The sequence below is a fragment of the Aythya ferina genome (assembly GCF_964211825.1).
Source record: "Aythya ferina genome assembly, chromosome: 11".
Taxonomy (NCBI): Eukaryota; Metazoa; Chordata; class Aves; order Anseriformes; family Anatidae; genus Aythya; species Aythya ferina.
In genome coordinates, this window is record NC_140307.1 from 18,619,071 (window position 1) to 18,637,761 (window position 18,691).

At 38.4% G+C, this 18,691-nt stretch overlaps 1 protein-coding gene across 2 annotated transcripts in view; it reads left to right on the top strand.

Annotated features, from left to right (window-relative positions):
• PRTG (protogenin) overlaps positions 1 to 18,627 on the top strand; it is an 87,005-nt gene extending 68,378 nt beyond the window's left edge. For both annotated transcript variants that reach the window (XM_084532577.1, XM_084532578.1), the window contains 9 exons: positions 1,025 to 1,120; positions 1,546 to 1,732; positions 3,202 to 3,329; positions 4,084 to 4,254; positions 7,784 to 7,966; positions 9,145 to 9,265; positions 10,203 to 10,368; positions 11,267 to 11,371; positions 12,412 to 18,627. In XM_084532577.1, coding sequence (XP_084388703.1) covers positions 1,025 to 1,120; positions 1,546 to 1,732; positions 3,202 to 3,329; positions 4,084 to 4,254; positions 7,784 to 7,966; positions 9,145 to 9,265; positions 10,203 to 10,368; positions 11,267 to 11,371; positions 12,412 to 12,801 — 1,547 coding nt within the window. In that variant the 3' untranslated portion in view covers positions 12,802 to 18,627. The remainder of the gene's footprint in view (positions 1 to 1,024; positions 1,121 to 1,545; positions 1,733 to 3,201; positions 3,330 to 4,083; positions 4,255 to 7,783; positions 7,967 to 9,144; positions 9,266 to 10,202; positions 10,369 to 11,266; positions 11,372 to 12,411) is intronic.
• The last annotated feature ends 64 nt before the right edge of the window (positions 18,628 to 18,691 follow it).

Consider the following 18,691-nt stretch of genomic DNA (forward strand, 5'->3'; position numbering starts at 1 on the left):
CATTTCTGAAATGCTTAAGGACCCCCTTTTTTTTTTTTTTTTTTAACTTATTTCCCAGTAGTAATTTTTTCACTTGGACCAAGGCCAGTGTATCACTAACAAAACTGAGGGAAGCAGCAAACTGCAATATGAGAACCCACAGGCATGGCCAGAGTAGCAGCAAGACATTTAGATGTAGAGCTTAGGGATATGGTTTAGTGGGGACTGGTAGCGTTAGGTCAGAGGTTGGACTCGATGATCTTGAGGTCTCTTCCAACCTAGAAATTCTGTGATTCTGTGATTCTGTGAAACTGTAATATGAGGACCCAAAGACATGGCCAGAGAAAGGGAAGCAGGGAGACCCTTCAAGCTAGGAGCAGTGACCCTCTAAGAATGCCAGAATCAGCTTTCAGGAAAACATATGGAAGCGGTAGTTTTAAGTCAAAGGTGTTATTAACAATGACTGTTGTTTCACGGTATTATATATCCTCTAGGAAGCTTGAACCAAAACATTTCCCATTTCTGTGCTGGATCCTGTCTTTCTGCATTTGCCTTACTTGCCCTGCTTCATTCCAGCCTGTTTATCCAGAAAAAAATGTTGATTTCTATGGATCTCATGCTGTTTTTTCAACAGATCTCTGTTACAGACTGAAAGCACTTTTACTTATGCTGAATGAAACTATTAAAAAAATCTAGCTCTATAGCTGTGAATGTGTGAGTTTGTTTCAAATAGAAATGTGATATTTATCCCACTCCCCTCCCACTGATATCTGTTCCAAAAAAAATTATTTCAGTCTACTGGAAGCAAGACTGGGAGATGTAACTGATTCCAGTGCAGCCTAGGCAAAGATTCACAGAAGTTCATAGGACTGGAGGAAAAAAGGCAGTCTTCCAAATATCTAACCCTTTTATTGGTCTGCTGACAATAGCAGACAAGTTTTGAATTGAATTTGCAGAACACTCAAGTTATCTCGCTGCCTGTAGAAGTCTGAAAATCCTTATTTTTTTTGTCTTGATTCTAATTATTCATTTTCTCTTTGTGCAGATCCTAGAAGAAAGTACCACGTAAGGCTGCTGGCATATAACAATATGGAAGAAGGTTATCAGGCAGACCAAACAGTCAGCACTCCAGGATGTGTCTGTAAGTGTTGTAGATGTATTAAGAGTTTAGTTCCAGGATTCCAGCAGCTCTTTTTAATCTATAAATAAACACTTAATTCAATGTAAAATAGAGAACCAGAAAGGTTGTATGTGTGACAAATACTGTTCTAGTCAGAGACAGTCTCTTGTTTTAATAAGTTGCAGCTGAGGAAACAAGATAGCTACCAAACACATTTTCCTTCCCTGTTGGATTGTCTGTGTCATCTAACCAGTGACGTGTCATATATCTTATCAGTTCAATGTCTTGAACCAGATTCCTGGGTCTGAATGCCAGGTAATATTGAGTGGGAGCAGATATGAACCTAAACCTATGGGTTCAGACCTGTCTCTTAACCTTAGCAGTATCTGTGTATGCTTCATTAAATAATGTATGCTGCTGTTTTTTGTTTTTTGTTTTTTTTAAAGCTGTCCGTGATCGCATGGTGCCACCACCCCCGCCCCCTCACCATCTCTATGCCAAAGCTAACACTTCATCTTCTATCTACCTTCACTGGGGAAAGCCTGCCTTCACATCTGCACAGGTCATTAATTACACCATCCGTTGCAACCCAGTGGGACTGCAGAATGCATCTCTGGTTCTCTACCTTCAAACGTAAGTGCAGTGCTCTTGCATCTTCATTTCCCATTTCTAGATCCAGTTTCCAATTTTTCTGTCCTCTTTTAATTCACTTTAAGAGGGATAAAAGTTGTTGCAGTCAAAAAGCTGTGTGTTTTATCCAGTGGCTGCTAGTTGGCTGCTTTTTCTTTGGTTGTATAAGATGTGTTTGTAGAACACCTGAGTTCTCTTCCTGACGTCCTGGTGTTTGATCTCTGGACAAGCTCTTGAATTTTTAACAGGTTTATTAGCTAAGCTGAATTTAATGTTAAACTCATTCTTTGGTTCTTCAACCAAGCAAAAACTATAAACTATTTTGTAGTTAGCTTCTCTGGTCAAAAATGGGACTTGGTACAGTGTCTGATTTTAACATTGGAGGCAAAAAATCTTGAGTTTTGAGGGGTTGAGTGTGTCCTTGTGGGAATGCCATGTTCCTATGTGGCATCCTGCCAGGAGAAAGCTAAGTAGACCTATAGCTTGCTATTCAGAGAAGCAACATGTGAGCCACAGAACAGTAGGACAAGGAAGAAATCCTGCCTGAGCTCAACGTTCAACTCTGTGCCCTGGTCATATGAAAGCAGAAGACTTTGCTCTATTGTGACTGTGTACAGTGGGGGCCATGGTGCTGTTGAGGGAATCCATATGTGTGTAGCTCTCTCAATATTTGGGCTTACTCAGGTCTTCTAAAGAGAAGAAACGCTGTGTTAAAAGATAGTTTCCATCCTGACATTGATTGTTTTCTCTTCAAAGAACACATCACCTGCTGTAGGAGTCAACACGTAGACCCAGTACAATCACCATGTACAATCCCTGGCATATATTATGGAGCATAGCAGTGAATACTGCTTTTTGTGATAAGATGAAAGTATTGCACGTATTGGTGACTGACTGCACTATGGAAAATGAAAACACTAAATGAGACTTAAGTATGGAAGATTTGTATTCCACAGAGATCCCCTAAACGTGGGGGTGATAGAAGGCCATAAATGGAAGGAGGAGTTTCATGCATAGCCTGTATATTGTGAACTGAGAACAGAACCAAGAATAACTGATGGAGCCAACAGCAAGTGCCTTTTCAGCAGTGGCTGTAATTTGTGTTACTCCAGTTTAAAGCATAGTGTCGTATGGATGAACATGGGAAGAGCTGAGTTTGGGATACCCGCTGGCAGTCTGGGCCATGATGTTCTTGGACTTGCTTATGCATCAGCTGTCCAACTAAGCTCTGTAAAAACCTGAGCTCAAATCAACTGATATCAAACATAGTGTGCTCCAGGGAGCTCCAGGGTTAGTAGAATTACCATTTTAGGTAGACAGTGCAGATGGCTCACGTGTCTGGACTTGAACTGGTTTGTTCTGTGTTGAACTGACAGCAGCAATCTACTCACCATGGCTAAGAGATATAATTTGAGTTCTGGATCTTCAAGTCAACATCTGCTGTTATGTTTCCTTTTTCTTCATCTGTACAGGTCAGAGACTCACATGTTAGTTCAAGGTCTTGAACCAAAAACCATGTATGAATTTGCAGTTCGTTTGCATGTGGACCAGCTATCTAGTCCCTGGAGTCCAGTTGTCTATCATACTACCCTTCCGGAAGGTAAGGGCACTAGGCGAAGACTACAGTGTTCTGAAAAAAAACTTGTAAGCCAAATAACCTGAGAAATTGCTTATTAATTTGGAGCTGTCTGCAGGAGAGATAAAGACTTTCCTCTAATGTACAGATAATGCTCTTCTCAGTGGAAGACAGAAAAACGCTCTAAAGAAAATGCGTTTTTTGGAACTGTGAAATTTTTTTTCAAAATCTACATAAAACCATCAACCATTTTAAAATAAAATGTGATACTAGCAACCACTGAAATAACTTGAATAAAAAAGAATGTTTATAGGAGAGGCACAGTTAATTCACAGGTATTATGAAAATGTATTTTAAAATCCAACAGTTTTAGAAACTGTAAGACAATTACGTATATACCTTCCTTTCTACTACCCTAGCTGCTGGTTTGTTTCTCTGTCAGCTTGGTCAGTGAAAAATCAAAAGCTTCAGTTTCACATTCTTAGCATAGCAATATTTGATGTTTGGGATGTACCTCTTCACAGGGAATATTTATTTATTTATTTATTAAAATTTTGGCTTTGAAGGAAAAAATACAGAACTTGCTTTTACAAAATCTGAGCTATTAACCAGATCAGAGTTAACACAAGAGTTTCTGTTGAAGAGCAGTGAATATGATTTGTTTATGTTACCTGGGATGTAGCAATAGCCATTGGTTCTAGACAGCAGTTTGTTTTTGAGCAGTTTAATTACATGCAAATTAGGTTAGCCTAATAGTATTGTGTTACTGTTCTCACAGCACCATCTGGCCCTCCAGTAGGAGTGAAGGTGACTTTGATAGAGGATGATACTGCTTTGGTTTCCTGGAAGCCACCTGATGGTCCTGAAACAGTTGTTACACGATATACTATCCTCTATGCATCCAGGAAGTCTTGGATTGCTGGGGAATGGCAAGTGTTGCACAGAGAAGGTAAACTAAAATCATAAATGTATGAACTGGACAAACAGTGATGCTACTTGTAAGATGCTTCATTATTTTCAGCTCCCTTGAACTACAGCAAGAAAGAAATTCATATAAATGTTCACATGAAAGTCACAATTAGTTTAGAATTACTCCCATCTGATGAAAACATATTAAAAACCAATTAATACTTCAGAAGGTGAGGGGAGAGGGGTTGTCTATGTTGCTTTGGAGCTCAGAGTGTGCATGTGAACCAAAATGTCTCATAAATGCAATTACATCCATCATAGTTCTGGATAACAATGATTGTGATGGTTTTATTTTGTGAATGTGCGCTTTCAAATCTGAAGTCTCCAAGATGCCTTGCTCTTCAGAAATAAATTTACAAATGTGGCTGTGTGTTTCTATGTTTCTTTTGATCACTGCCAGTCCAGTTAGCTCAGTTTGACTTGAAGAACTTTACCCTACTCCCAGTAAATAGCTGTGCAAATTGATTTTAACTCTCTGGCTGTCTTTGACGGCTGAATCCCAGCTAGCTAATCTAACAGTATGTCAGGTATGGTAATGTGAACTGCAGTCATATCTTTGGGGTTACACGTAGACATAGTCTACGTTTTCATAGGTGCTTTCCAGAATAATACTATGATTTAGAGAGCTGCATTATGAATAGATTTATATTATAGCCAGGAAAACAAAGCAAAATACATTTATTCTTATGTTGGTATTCAAAATAGACAGAGGCAGTTCAGAATAGATAATGTTCCAATAATGTATTGTACTAAAGCAAGAACCTCAGTGTTACAGAGTAAAGTCGTGCTGAGCAGCTTAATTAAGAAGATTGCCTAGGAAGACTTATATTTCATCGTTCTGTTGTTGTTTTGTGGCTGAAAGCTTATTTGCCAGCAGAGAGTGATGCCTTAAATCTTCTCTATAGGAAAATACACAATACATAATGGCTTTAGAAGTGCACTCAAAGAGGACGATTCTTTTTTTCCAATTTCAGTGAGACAGAACTGTCTGTTAAAAATTGGTGGTTGACCCTTGTGCTGCTCCTACAGAGAAGATAAAGGACTGATAGCCACTTGGAAAGGTGTCAGTCCCACTTTGTCTTTGCTGAAGCAGAATAGTATTTTTTTTAAGGCTGACCTCTGACAGAAATTGTCAGCAGAAGAACACACAGCAGAAGAACAGCAGTGAAATGACTCTCAATCTTAAGCAAAATTTATGAAAAATATCTGGTCTTTGAAATATCCAAGAGCTGTAACTATAGGGGATTGAGTCCTTTCCCCCACCAAAAAAAAAAAAGTTTCAAAGAAACAGTAATATAGAGTTGTTACAAACTGTTCAAGGAAACAGAAAAGTTTTCATATTAAAGGACCAATCCAATATTAATTTTAATTTACTAAAATGCAGCAGATTTAATTTTAAATTCACAGAGAGCTTTTATTTGAAGAATAAATGTAATTTTAGGGATAATATACTGCATATGTTATGTGCAGCAAAGCAGTTGAGTTGCTGTTCCAGGTATATCCTTCAGCTCAGCCATGACTGTGCAACTGAACAGCATCTCAGAATTTTTTTTTACCATAGCTAGTTGAAATTAGGGGATGGCAGTAACAATAAACACAGGCACGTATTCCTGTACTGGAAGTGTTGGATGGGATGAGCAAATGGAAAGCTATAAATCTGTGTTACTGTGTCCATCAATGTTAGTCACGAATTTCGTAGTTGGATAGATATATTTGGGTTTGAGGTGTGGCAGGGAATTCAGGACAATCTGTAATACTCCTACTTAAAGTACAGATGAGAAAATGTGAAAGAAAATGAGTATGTAGAAGAAAGATTGGGCAAATACTGGGCCAGTCCCTTGCCAGTCCTTTCATAGGTAATTTCAGGCAGGAGCAAGGTTAGACTTTTTTTTTTTTTAATGCATTTATTCTGACAAGATCAGCTAACCCTGTACAATAAAGAGGATTCTTTTGTTTTGACACCAAGCTTCTACAGAAGATTTATGAAATAAACCTATAAAAGTCCTAACATTGGTTTTAGTTTATGCATGAAAACATCTGCCAACCCACCAAGTTAAAAAACAAAAACCCAACACTTTAATTTGCCTGAGTTTGCGTTAGCTGTGGCAGATTTAGGATGTAACTGCAGTCTGTTGCTGGTTTGTGGTGTGAGCTAGCAACCAGCCACCTCCCCCCTCTTCTCTAGCTCCCTTCAAGTGGCTCAGAAGCTCCAGCCCTTCCACACTTGCGGTGCAGTAAATCAGTACAAAGTGCTTACTTGCTTTAGCTTTGCAACAGATTTGCAAGGGGCTGGTGGGAAAGAGCCTCTAATATCGAAACCTGACCTTCCGCCCTTGCTGGTGCTAAATATTACAGCTCCTTTGGTTACAGATACCTCACATTTTACTTCAAATGCTTTCAGCTAATGGGTGTTTTTTATGGAAGAGCTGAAATAGCTTTTGAAGTAGCTTCTCTTTTGCCAGATGTATAATCTTTTCTGTCAACAAAACAACCTTATATTTCATACGCTCCCATGATGCTATAAATTCTGACTTCTGAAACTGATTTGAAAGGCTGAAATTTAGACTTACGCCTGAGAAAGTGAATGGAATTTGTGACAGAGAGCAGGGGATAGATTTGGTCCTGTAACTGCCATTATTTTGGGAAAGGAAAGCAATGTATTTCTATGGTAGGAAGAAATGGGCATTTTAGAAAGCAATTCGAATTTTAAGCAGCAGTCTGCAGTTCCCGGACCTGCAAAACTGTCATTGATTTTGATAGGAGTTTTGCCTGTCTAAGGATGATGCAAGTGAATCCTATTTATGTTCTTAATGTATTTCTCCTGCCTTCAGGGATTTTAGGAAAAGAATCCTTAACATGTGAGAGATGCTTTATGTAATATTTTTGTAGCACAGCTTAGATGAACAGTAATCAAGGAAGCCTCCACATCTCTAAATAAGGTTTAATTTTATTTTAAAAGCATCATATAATGTACATTTCAAATCTGTCCTGTTCGTTTTACCAAATAGACCTGAAATGCGATAAGCCAAACCTGAATGATGTTGTTATGACATTTTTAATTCACATTCATGATACGGTGCCATTCCCACAGAGCGTCTAGGAGGCACGCAAATACTAGGGATGTCTCATGTTCTGCTTTCTGCGGCTGAAAGTCTGGGTAACAATTGGAGCATTGCTCACAGATAGAATCACAACGTTAACACGGTCAGGCACCGAAATGAAGCTAGTGCTAGACTGAGGATTAGTGTGCTCTGTATTGTAGCCAATACTTGACTCTTGTTTTTGAACTGTATTGGCACTTCACACTGTGCTGTGTTCAAGCAGTACGGAGAGAAAGACAGGAGTGTTCTACACCCTGTATATGCAGGCTGGAACATGTAAAAGTGATCACAGTCCTCGGACCAGACTGGGAGGTGGCACTGGAAAGAAAGCACACGTGCCAGTGTCTAAATCTCAGTCTGTTTCCAGAGACTTTGTCTAACTGCAACTGTATATTCATCTTTTCCTAGGAGCAATGACTATGGCTTTGCTGGAAAACCTCGTGGCAGGGAACGTCTACTTGGTGAAAATAGCAGCCTCCAATGAAGTGGGAGAAGGACCCTTCTCAAATGTGGTGGAACTTGCTGTACTGCCAAAGGAGACATCAGAGTCTAATCAGAGGCCTAAACGCTTGGATTCAGGAGATTCCACAAGTCAGTAGCAGTATTTTGATTAGTGCTGTCACAAGTACCAGAAAAAAAAAGATCCCTATTTGTTTTAACTGGTAACTGCTTTCTGGATAAACCATTCTGTTCACATGAGGCAGTCCTAACAGTATCGCTTCTTTTTTTTTTTTTTTTTTTTAGTGCAACCGTTTTGGAATTTCTGTCTCAGTGCAACTCAGAACTAGTTTAATTCTTTTGCTCAGAAGTTGGAAGTTTGCTTTTCAACTGGGAATACATGACTATTGTGAATTGTACTATCTTGGCAGCCCCTCTGCTAAGACATTTCCTATTAGTCCTTTATTTGGCTTAAGATACCAGTAGCACTGGGTCAGTTAGAACCAGACAGCCCAGCAGAGATGAGATGGCATCTCAAATAAATCTGTTGAAATTTGGTGGCTCCTAGAATTCCAGCAACCCAAATCAACCTGTTAGTCAGTGATATATCACTGTATGTTTTCACCAAAGAATTCAGCCCCACCTGCAGCTCTTTAGGGAAAAATATGCTTTACCTTGGGGAAACCAAGGTGACTTCAGTGTTTTTTCCATGTAAGAATGGAAGAACAAATTGTCTGTCACAGAAAGGGATTTATCTTGGTGACTTCTCACAGATTTTAAAGTCGTTTGGGGACACCAGAGATATAGTAATTATTCAGGTGTATGAACCTTTTAACCTTTCCCTGCTGCTGCACGCTGAATTGTGATTCATGCAGGGATTTATCTTGTTCAGGTTTTCTCCGCTCCTGGACTCCAGCTGTATTTCAGGCCAAATAACTGAAGTTGTGCCCTCAGGATTAGGTTAACAGGCATTTGATGTAACGAAGAAAAACTCTCCTAGGAGACAGCAGCTGGAATTCTCCAAGCCTTTTCCCTTTGTTATTTAGTAGCACCCTGTAAGGAGTGGGTTAGAGCAGGCTCCTCTGCTCTATGTTGTGTGTCACTGAAAAGGCTGTAGTGTGGGGCTGTCCCTTTTTCCCCTCCCATGCTATGGCTGCATATGGTCCTCCATTTGTGCTAGAAGTTTTATTTTCAAAAGTGTCAAAATGTATGACAGAGAAGGTCCAGAAATCTCATTAAAAGGAAGCATTTGTCTGTGTGATTGTGACTGTAACCCTATTCAGGTAACTCTTCTTATTTTCTGAGCCTTTAATTGTTCTTTTTTGCTATAGCTTATTCTGACTATTACCATCTGGACCAGAAATCAATGACTGGCATTGTTGTTGGAGTTTGCATAGCCTTGACCTGCATCCTTATCTGCATCCTGATCTTAATTTATCGCAGTAAAGCCAGGTATGTTTTTGTTCACCAAGAGTGAGATCTTTCCCAACACTGTTTCTGTATGAGCACAAGTCACCTGGGACATGTGTTCTTCTCTGATAGTGCTAAGTTCTTTGAAGTGCTTTGTCTCTTCACCTGTTTCAGCCAGAAATGGAAGCAAAGTTCCTAGTTTTGTTGGCTCTTCCTACTCTACCTGAACCCCTTCTACAATGAAAAGAGGAAAGAACCTACAGAGGGGGTCAGCAGTGCTTTGACAACTAAGCATGAGGCATGTTTCCAAACAAAAAAGCCCTTTGAGTCAGATAAACATGCTGCTTTATATCATCTCTTCCTCCTGCTTAGCCCTGCAGTCTGCCCAGCCCTGGTTTACAAGGCTTTAAACCTTTGATGTTGCTGGACAAGAGGAACTCTGACATGAAGCAGTTCTATGATACAATTTCTTTGCACTAGTGCAAGCCACTGTCTGTCTTCCTTGTCATCAGCTGCTATGAGGCCCAGCCTGGCCCTAGTGACTCTGCCCATAACTTTGGGATCTGAACAAATATAAGTTACTAAAAATAAATACATTTTTAAAGCTGTCTGGAAGTATATTTTAGTAACAGGCTTTTTTAGCACACTTGCAGGAGAAAATATGGATTGGGAGACAGTCTCTGTGTAGCATAGTAGAAAGGTCCTAATATCATTAGCGGTTACTTCCTTCAAGTATTATTAGTAATCATGAGGAATTCTTGCCTGCACATATGCTTGTAGCCTACTGCACATGATTAACTGGAAGCGGATGTTATTTTTATGACAAGCAATAATACACGTTTCATGAGAATTATATAATAAAATATAGATGCTAAAAATATACTAATATTACTTGATTAATAATAGCCTTGAAGTTTATACTTGATTCAATGTATTTTCTTCCTGTGGGTCAATTTTATTTCTGCTTAACATTGTGTAGAAAAACATCTGCCCCTAAACCTGTGCAGCAAAGTACTGACCAGCTGTCACATACCAGCATCTCATTAGCCAGCGCTAATGAGGCAGAGAAGAGTATTGAAGGAATCGCAGAGAATGCAGAATCCTTGTTGCCAATGATAGTGGGAAACAGCTTCATCGATGCTAAGGTACTGTGAGCTTTACTCACTCCCAAAACAGAAATCTTTCTTTAGAATTCATTGTTACAACATCTGAATCCCTATCAAAATTAAAATATGTACAATGCAAATTCACAGCAGTTTTGTTTAATGGACAAACACAAGTGTGGCAATCCAGGAACAAATTTTCAAGACTCATTTTTAAAGTTCAGCTAGAGATTTGATTTAATACACACTACTCTGTAGATTGCCAATTTTGGCAATTCTATTCTAAGAGCAGGAGATAGCCAAGAGAGTCCTTGTCAAGCACCTAGTTTAGTCAGTGCAATGCACAGTCTAGTCAAGTGTGGCACTAGAGCAAGTAATAAAGAAAATATCTTTCTTTATCTTTACTGGTAAGACAATGTTACATTTTAAAAACTCATATTTAGTCAAATTATAGATCAATCTAGATGGCAGGATGTGTCAGTAGATGCGTAGAACCTTTTAGTATGACAAAAACACATTGGACATATTTTCACAGATAGACATCCTGATTTAAGGCATGTTCTGTACATACTGCAAACTTGCATTGTACTATTCCTTCAGGACATATGGAAGAGCTGGAAAAATATGGAAATGGACCTCAGTACAGGCACTATGTCACATTCCAAAGGGTGGAACAGGAGCAGTGATTGGAACTGTTTGCTCTAGGTTTGTGGTATTGCACCTGTTAGGTCTGGCCTGTGGGCTTGCCAGATTTCGTGGAAATGGTCTTGACTAGTCTCAAGCAGTAGATGAATACCTGACCATAAAAAACTAACTGAGCGCTAAACCTCATTTGTCTTTCTTTTCAGTATGGAGCCAATGGTTGGAATAGAAAAAAATATTTTCAAATATCTTGGAAATGTAGTGTGTTAAAATCTCTCTCTCTCTCTTTCTATTGTAGGGGGGGTCTGATCTAATTATTAACAGCTATGGGCCTGTCACAAAAGCCAACTGCAAGAAGAGGTGGCTGTTCTTCCAGGATACTAAGAAGGTGAAGGCTGAGGAGGTAATTGGCATAGTGGGCAGAGGTGCACAATCTCTGCTGTAATACCATGTTTGCAAAGGAAGATATTTAGTTTTCTATGTATGGGAAAATGTAATTAGTAGCTTAAGTTTTAATGGAATAATATCAGTTTTGTTAGGGTTGATAGTATTCTACATTGTAGCATAGTCATATGGAATTTTAATTTTCTGTCCCAAGTTGTCAAATATTTTAACTCTTTACAATTAACTGATAACTTTCTTGCCTGTGCCCTTTATCTGTGAGCAAACAGATTTCTGTATAGTCTGTGCATACCGTCTACAGTACATTTGCAGAGACATTGTGTACATATAAACACAAATTAAATATAAACATCTAAGAATCCCTTGCTACCCTGATAGCTAACACCTTATGTTTGCTGAAGAGAAACCAAAAGAGGGAAGTGAAATGATTTATCCAAAGTATTGAAGAAATTTAGTTTCTGAGCTAAGACTGTCATGCTTTTGAAATTGTTGCTCTGCCTGTAATTTCTGTTTGGATTCAATCCAAAACTGAAACGTTAAACCGAATCCTGAACCCTGTAGTACAAATTCACATCTATGGGGCATCTGACTGGTGTTTATTGAACACTAACTTATATTGTGCTCTTGGTATGTTTAAGGAATAGGAAAGCTTGAGCAGCTGTTTATTTTTGATGCCTTTATGGGAAAAATACTTGCTACCACCCAAGGAGTAATGCTTAAAGAATATGCATGAAGAGATGGGAGACAGCTCTATCAAGTATATTGTTAAAATACCATTAAGGTCTCTTTAGTGAAATCATTATTGATTAGCCATGCTTGGCAAGAGGGGATTGCTTCGTCTAGTATGGAAGAGAAAAGTATGCACAAGGCTTGAGATTGATTCTTCTTAACCTGCTGTAGGAAAGCCCAGGCTGTTACTCTAAGCCAATGCTGTTGTAAGCACTCTGGCGGAATAGGAGATTGGAAGTGCAGTAAAAAATTCAAACTATAGCTCAGCTTTTCAGAGGCTGAACAACCTTTTCCTCTCTGCTTTTTATATAGCCTCAGAGAAGATTTGTCCAGGCAGTGTGTCTGTATCAGCCAAGTACCACTGTGCTGATCAGTGAGGATGACTCCCCCAGCTCTCCTGGCCAGCAGTCTAATTTCCAGGTGCCATTCAGTATTGCTGCCGACACAGAGCATTCAGCCAACAGCGAAGGAAGTCACGAGACTGGTGACTCTGGAAGATTTTCTCATGAGTCCAATGATGAGATACACCTCTCCTCCGTGGCAAGTGCCACCCCTCCTGCTACCAGTCATTTTGTAAGCAGTGACTTGGGTACGAACATGATGAGCCCTGCCATCAGCAACTGCAAAGAATCTCCTCTGCCGTTCACTACTGACCAGACTGCTACCTCACCTCTTCAGATACACTCTGCAGTGCAAAACTGACATCCTTAGGACCACACCAGACATTCTTGCAGTGTATGTCTGTTCGAAGGACAATGAACAGGAAGCCAAAGTTTTATTGTGGAAAGCCTGACAAACCCAGCAGGTGATCCCAAGTTTCTGTTGAATGTTTTATATTTGTTTATTTTAACTCACTCATTTTGAATGTTCAGTGGTCAACAAATGTGAAAGGACAGTGAAGATTTCTGACTAAAGTTAAGAATATGTCACTGGAGCAAAGGGAAGGCTTTAGGCCCTTTTGCTGACTATCTACCTCAGTTTGCCGAGAGGTGAACTCTGAATGACAACTGCTTTACCTCGTTTGTGTTCTAGTTGGTCTCAGCTATGGAACTGACGATACTTCCTAGTAGTGTTGTTTTATTTTGGGTTTCTTTTTTTTTTCAGTTGTGTGTAGAATGAGTGTGTGTGTGTGTGCGTGTGCGCTCAGTGATCAGGGAGTTGTATAGGTAGATGAACAAGATTGTTTAGCTGAAGCTCTGTCTTTGAAAAGAAGGAAATCTCAGAGTATAAAGTGTAATGATTTAATGTGGTTGACCTAAAGGATGTTGAAAACTGAGAAAACTGGAGTTGGTGCTTCCACATGAAACAGCCACATGAAATCTTTTGTACCTCTTGATTTCTCATAGCCCCAGTAAGCCTAGGACAGTGCCTTTCCCCTAGAAACTTGTGTCAGCAACCGCTGACCGGATGAATGCTATATCCTTAGGGCTCTGGGGCATGTTGGGTTCCCTACAGAGACAAATACTGACCATTTATTGACAGTTGGTGCTAAAAAGCATGGCAAGATGAGGAAGTATTCAGCATTAACAAACAGTTTGATTCTGCCTGAGAGACGTGGAATAGATAATAATGCTGAGTATTCTGGTGTTGCAGTACTTCTTAGCAATGGTGCCTTGCATTATGTATAATGAAATTACTGATTTGCCTTATGCCTTTTTAGTATTCATAAAATTGCTTTGGAGTACAGAAGGATGCCTTAAATGCTTCTTGGATGTTATAAAGGAAACTGTATCATGAGTTAATTTTTTACCCAGCTTTGAGTGCTGATAAGCACTGCTAGCTTCATGGTATGTCTCAGAGCTGTTGTTGGGATGCAGCCCTGCTCCTTGCCTTTGCCTAGTATGCTGTTAGCCAGGAATTTTAGCTCAGGGAGTGACTTTACCCACAAGCCAATCTAAAACTCTCATTAGGCTACCATGAGAAATAGAAAGCCAGAGCTTTAGTTGAAGAGTCTGTTGAAGGAGGAGAGTACTGCTACTGCCTTGAACCGATACAATTCCTGTTTTATACTACCTCCTTTAAGAGTTATTCTAGTGTGTTTTTTTTGTTTGTTTGTTTGTTTTTCCTGTACTCAGGGAACAGTTTGTTACTTTTGAGCTGCCTCACAAAAATGTGGAGCAAACTGACAGGGTATCATGTTTTATTTCTTAATGGGGTAGGGGGTGTGAGGGAGAGAGAGAGGAGAGGTTGGATTCATCCAATGTTCTAAACTTGCCTATATATCCAGTCCTCTGCTCTGTTTTCCCCATTTTACTTAAAAAAAAAAAAAAAAAAAAAAAAGGCATTTTTTTACTTTAAAAAATGTTTAAAACCTAATGTGAGAAAGCAACCATGGAAACTCCTGGCTCTATTTAAGTCTGTTGGAACTCCCTCTGAATTTAAGGTAGGCCAGGCTGGCTTTTGTATTGTTCTGTAAGTATCAAAAGGTGGTCAGAAGTCATCGACAAGCCCTACCCTTCTGTCTGTTCCATTTTGATGAATCGGCCTGTAGCTATGGTAGTTCTTTAGCTTGTAACCGTTTGCTAGTTCAGAACCAGACAGTACGTGTTCACTTTTTCATCACAGTGTTGATTTAAAGGCTTTTAAAATAATCTTGTACCAAAGACTAATCTGTAGAAGAGAAGGAAGCCGCATATTTTCCAAAAATAATTGAACTAGTTAAAAGGTACAGGTTTGAACAGCTGAATACATTTTACTGTATAAGTAGTCACTAACAAAACCAATAGGGCTTCTATTGATTGTAGTACTTGATTGCATAGACGAGTTGTATGCTTCTACAATTTTAACTACCTTGTTACAAGAGCCTTTAAAGAAAGTTATAATGATACCAGCAGATATCTCCAAAGACTTCCAAGTGTAATTTTTTTTTCTTCAGCATGTAGCTGGATCAACAGTACAGTATTAAAAATATTTTTGAACATTTTTTTCTACTTGCTGAAGAAAAAGAAAACATTTTCACCAAAGATTTATTTTTGATCTCATCAGGCAGAATGTTTAGTGTACAGCAGAGTACTGTTTCTAATTAGGTAAAGCGTGAATTAACTGAACCTAGATTAAGAATGTGTAACTGTAGCATGAAGTTTCACACTTCATCTTTCAGAGTAGCCTCTTTTCTTAGTTTCATTCAGAAAGAGCTGATATGCAGGTGGTAACTATTTGCTTCTCCAAAGACTTGTTTGCTGTGAGTACTGATAATCTGATGTCATTTTATGACCTTCTTTACAAGTAAATACTTTAAATCCTAAACTTTTTCATCCAAAGACCCACTCTGTAGTTTAACCCATGGCGAATTTGAGAGAAAAAGGCTTAATACACAATTTGTCAGTCTAGTATAGGAGTTCTAACTTCAATAGCCAAAGAGATCAAAATATTCAATTTACTAGAGAACAGTGTATCCAGAATTCTATTAATCATTCAATGCTTTTTAAATTAAGGTACTTCTTATCAGCAAATAAAGAAAACCAAAGATATTTAAGGTTACCTCAGCATATAGGCAAGCTTAGTTAGACGTTAATTATTCTGTCTTTTCCTTTATTTTTATGTTAACCAAATATAATATGTTTCTCCAGAACCCAGTCTACATTCATATGCTTCCCTTTATTGTGTCACATAGTTAATTCTAGTTCTATTTACACGTTTACTGCAGAACAAACAATGCAATCTCCTCAGAAATACGTGTTTTATTATTAATATATAACCATATTTTTTGTGAGGGAATAGTTGTTTGATGATTAAAAACTCCACCAATGTAGGCAGAGGAATCTCTGGAAAAAAATCTGTAGAAATCGATGCCTTCTTTACTGAACTGAATAGCAGAATTCTTTGTGATTCTAACAGTGCAAAATCAGGCTCAACATTTAAATGCTTCATATCCTTGAAGCCAAAGCTTCAAATTATAGATGTGGTATTAGAGACATCAACTTTCTTAAAAGTTCATACTCCTTACAATATAAGGAAGTCAGTTTCTCATAAATGAACTTTATTCATTTCATTTGCCTAGAAAGAGCTGGAATACAGAACAGGTTACAGGTTTTCCAGTATTTATTCTTGATCTTGTCTGTAAAACTGGGTCCTGGAGAAAACACTATCAATTTTTTAATTATGAATTAAGTATGTTCTGGAAGATGAACGTAAATGTGGAATTTAGTGTTACACTATGTGAATTGATTTTGTTTAAGTGTATTAAAAAGTGAAGAGCCATGGCTGGTGTAATGAATGTATATGCAACCTTTGTACTTTAAAAGCAAAACAAAAATGTTGTAGGTTGATGTGACTTGAAGAGCATCACAGATTTGCAGACAAAATCTTGACACTGGTTTACCAGGGTAACTGTTTCCAAGCAAGGACTGTGATTGCCCTCCTGCTGGAAAAGCAGTTCCTGCTCTGTGGGCCCTGAATCCAAACCCAAGTGCTCAGTCTGCCCACAGTTATGCTTGTGTACTTTCTTCATGTTTTACAAAGAACTCCTGGAAGACGAGAATACTTTCTATCTCAGAAAATTGGGAATGTGTATGCTGTGCAGAACTGTGCCTGTCAGTAGATTTCTTTTATAGCTCTGCTTTTTAAAGAGAGACTTGAAAAATCCATATATCAATATTTTCCTATATTAGCTGCGCATTTTTGGTGTAATTTATTGGATTTTAACAGAAAAGAGTTTTAAGACATTTGTCTACCTGTTTTTAATTATATTTAATACTTCATTCCCTCTTTGGTTTCATTACCTTGTTTTAGTCTACGAGCTGAATCTTGTTTGCTTTATCCACACCAGGGTCCTTATCCTGTTTCTTTTTAAGTCAATGGGAGAATTAATTTTAATTTCAGTTTTCGTGGTCTTGACAGACAAAATGAGCTGCTGCATCTTGTTGTATTTATTTTGTTTTTTTAGATCTTCACAGTATTATTACTTCTAAAGGACAGGATTCTTAGTTGGTTAAAACTCCCATTGGCAATTTATTTTTTTTAGTAGGACAAAAAGTTGCCATATACCAGAGGTTCACTGTAACTCTCCATGCATGTAATCTTAGCCTGTAGTGAATACTGAGTATTTTAAGTCAATTTAACTCTTTTTCACTGTGATCTAAGTCAACTTGAACGACTTAATGTTTGCTGCAACCTGTGCATACCAGTTACCATACCATGAGTAGTTACCATAGACCACTGGGTCTTAGTAACATGTTACTCTGACATGTAAGCTGTAAGACCAGGAGTTCTCACCCATTTTATCTGTTATAGAAGGAAGTGCAGGCAGGGAAAAGTCCATCCCCTAACATGGGGAATGATGTTCAGTTCTGTAGGGCACTCCATGTCTAGCCCAAAATTGCATTCACACCTAGTGAAAAGACAGCTGCACAGGTGTAACTGGTGATATTCCAGAGAAATCAATTTACTGGAATCAGTCTGTTTAAATTGGAAGCAGAATTACACCTAATAATTGTTAAAGAGGTACTTCTTAGTTTGAACAATTGTTACATGCTTCTTAGTTGCTGGAAATGCAGCTTTGCTAATATCAAGTAATTTCTAAAGCAGATAAGTTTGTCTGCAGGAATACTGAGCACCTTTCTAAGAAGTTAATAATAAATTATTTTTGTAACTGCATCTTTTGGAACCTGTGTTTACAAAAAAAAAAATAAATAAAACCACACACACACACAAAAAAAACCACAAATATTTTCTTCAAAATGAGTCTAAAACCAAGTCGTTTGCTGTTACTAGAAGCCAATCTGAAAAGAACACGCATTCAATTTGGCTCAAAGTTTCTCTCAATTCTGCTGATAAAAATGCAGAGTAAGTTTGCTTCCTTGGAATTTCTCTAGATTTACACTGAGGCTGGTCCTAAGTGACTCAAAGGGGATAAAAACACATGGTTAAAGTTCTGCCATGTTGGTCCCTCTGGAGTGCCATTGCAAGCTGAGCTCCTTGCAGAGGTTTTCAGCTGTCCACGGTTACATATACCTACATTGCATCTGCCTGCTGCATTTTCAGTGAAGACTGACTGTATATGAAAAACTTAAACAAAATGTTGCTTTTTGATTGTTTGGCTTTTTTGTTGTTATTATTTTGCTTTTTTTCCAAGTTGTGAATGAATTGCCAGTGTAGGAGCCAGGTATGTATCTCATTGTGGTGTTCTGGATCCTTTCACTCCGTGTGCCATTTTCTTCTAAGGGCGGCAATGGCTAACTGGCTAATGGAGGACGGAGCTGAATTGTATTAATTTTATACTTGTCTCAGGGGATCAGCTCTGTGAACTCCATTGCATGAGGGAAGCTAATGTTTGCCCTGATTTGAATGTAACTTTTTAATGTCTTTTTAAAAATATTTTGTTAAATAATGTGGATTTGTTTTTCTTTTTCTAGCATCCTAGTAAATGTTACCTAGTGTGTTGGTTCTTTTTTCCTCTCCAGGGTTGTTTATATACTACCCCAAGGTCATGCCAAAAATTAATAGAAGTTTAAATGCCAAATGTTTATGAAACTGCTGTCTAAATACTGATTGATTGCACAGTTTAAATAAAAAATTTCCTTAGTAAAATGCTGCTTGAAAAATATTTTGTTTTCATTGTCTCTGACTAGTGGCTCAAAACAAGGATGATATA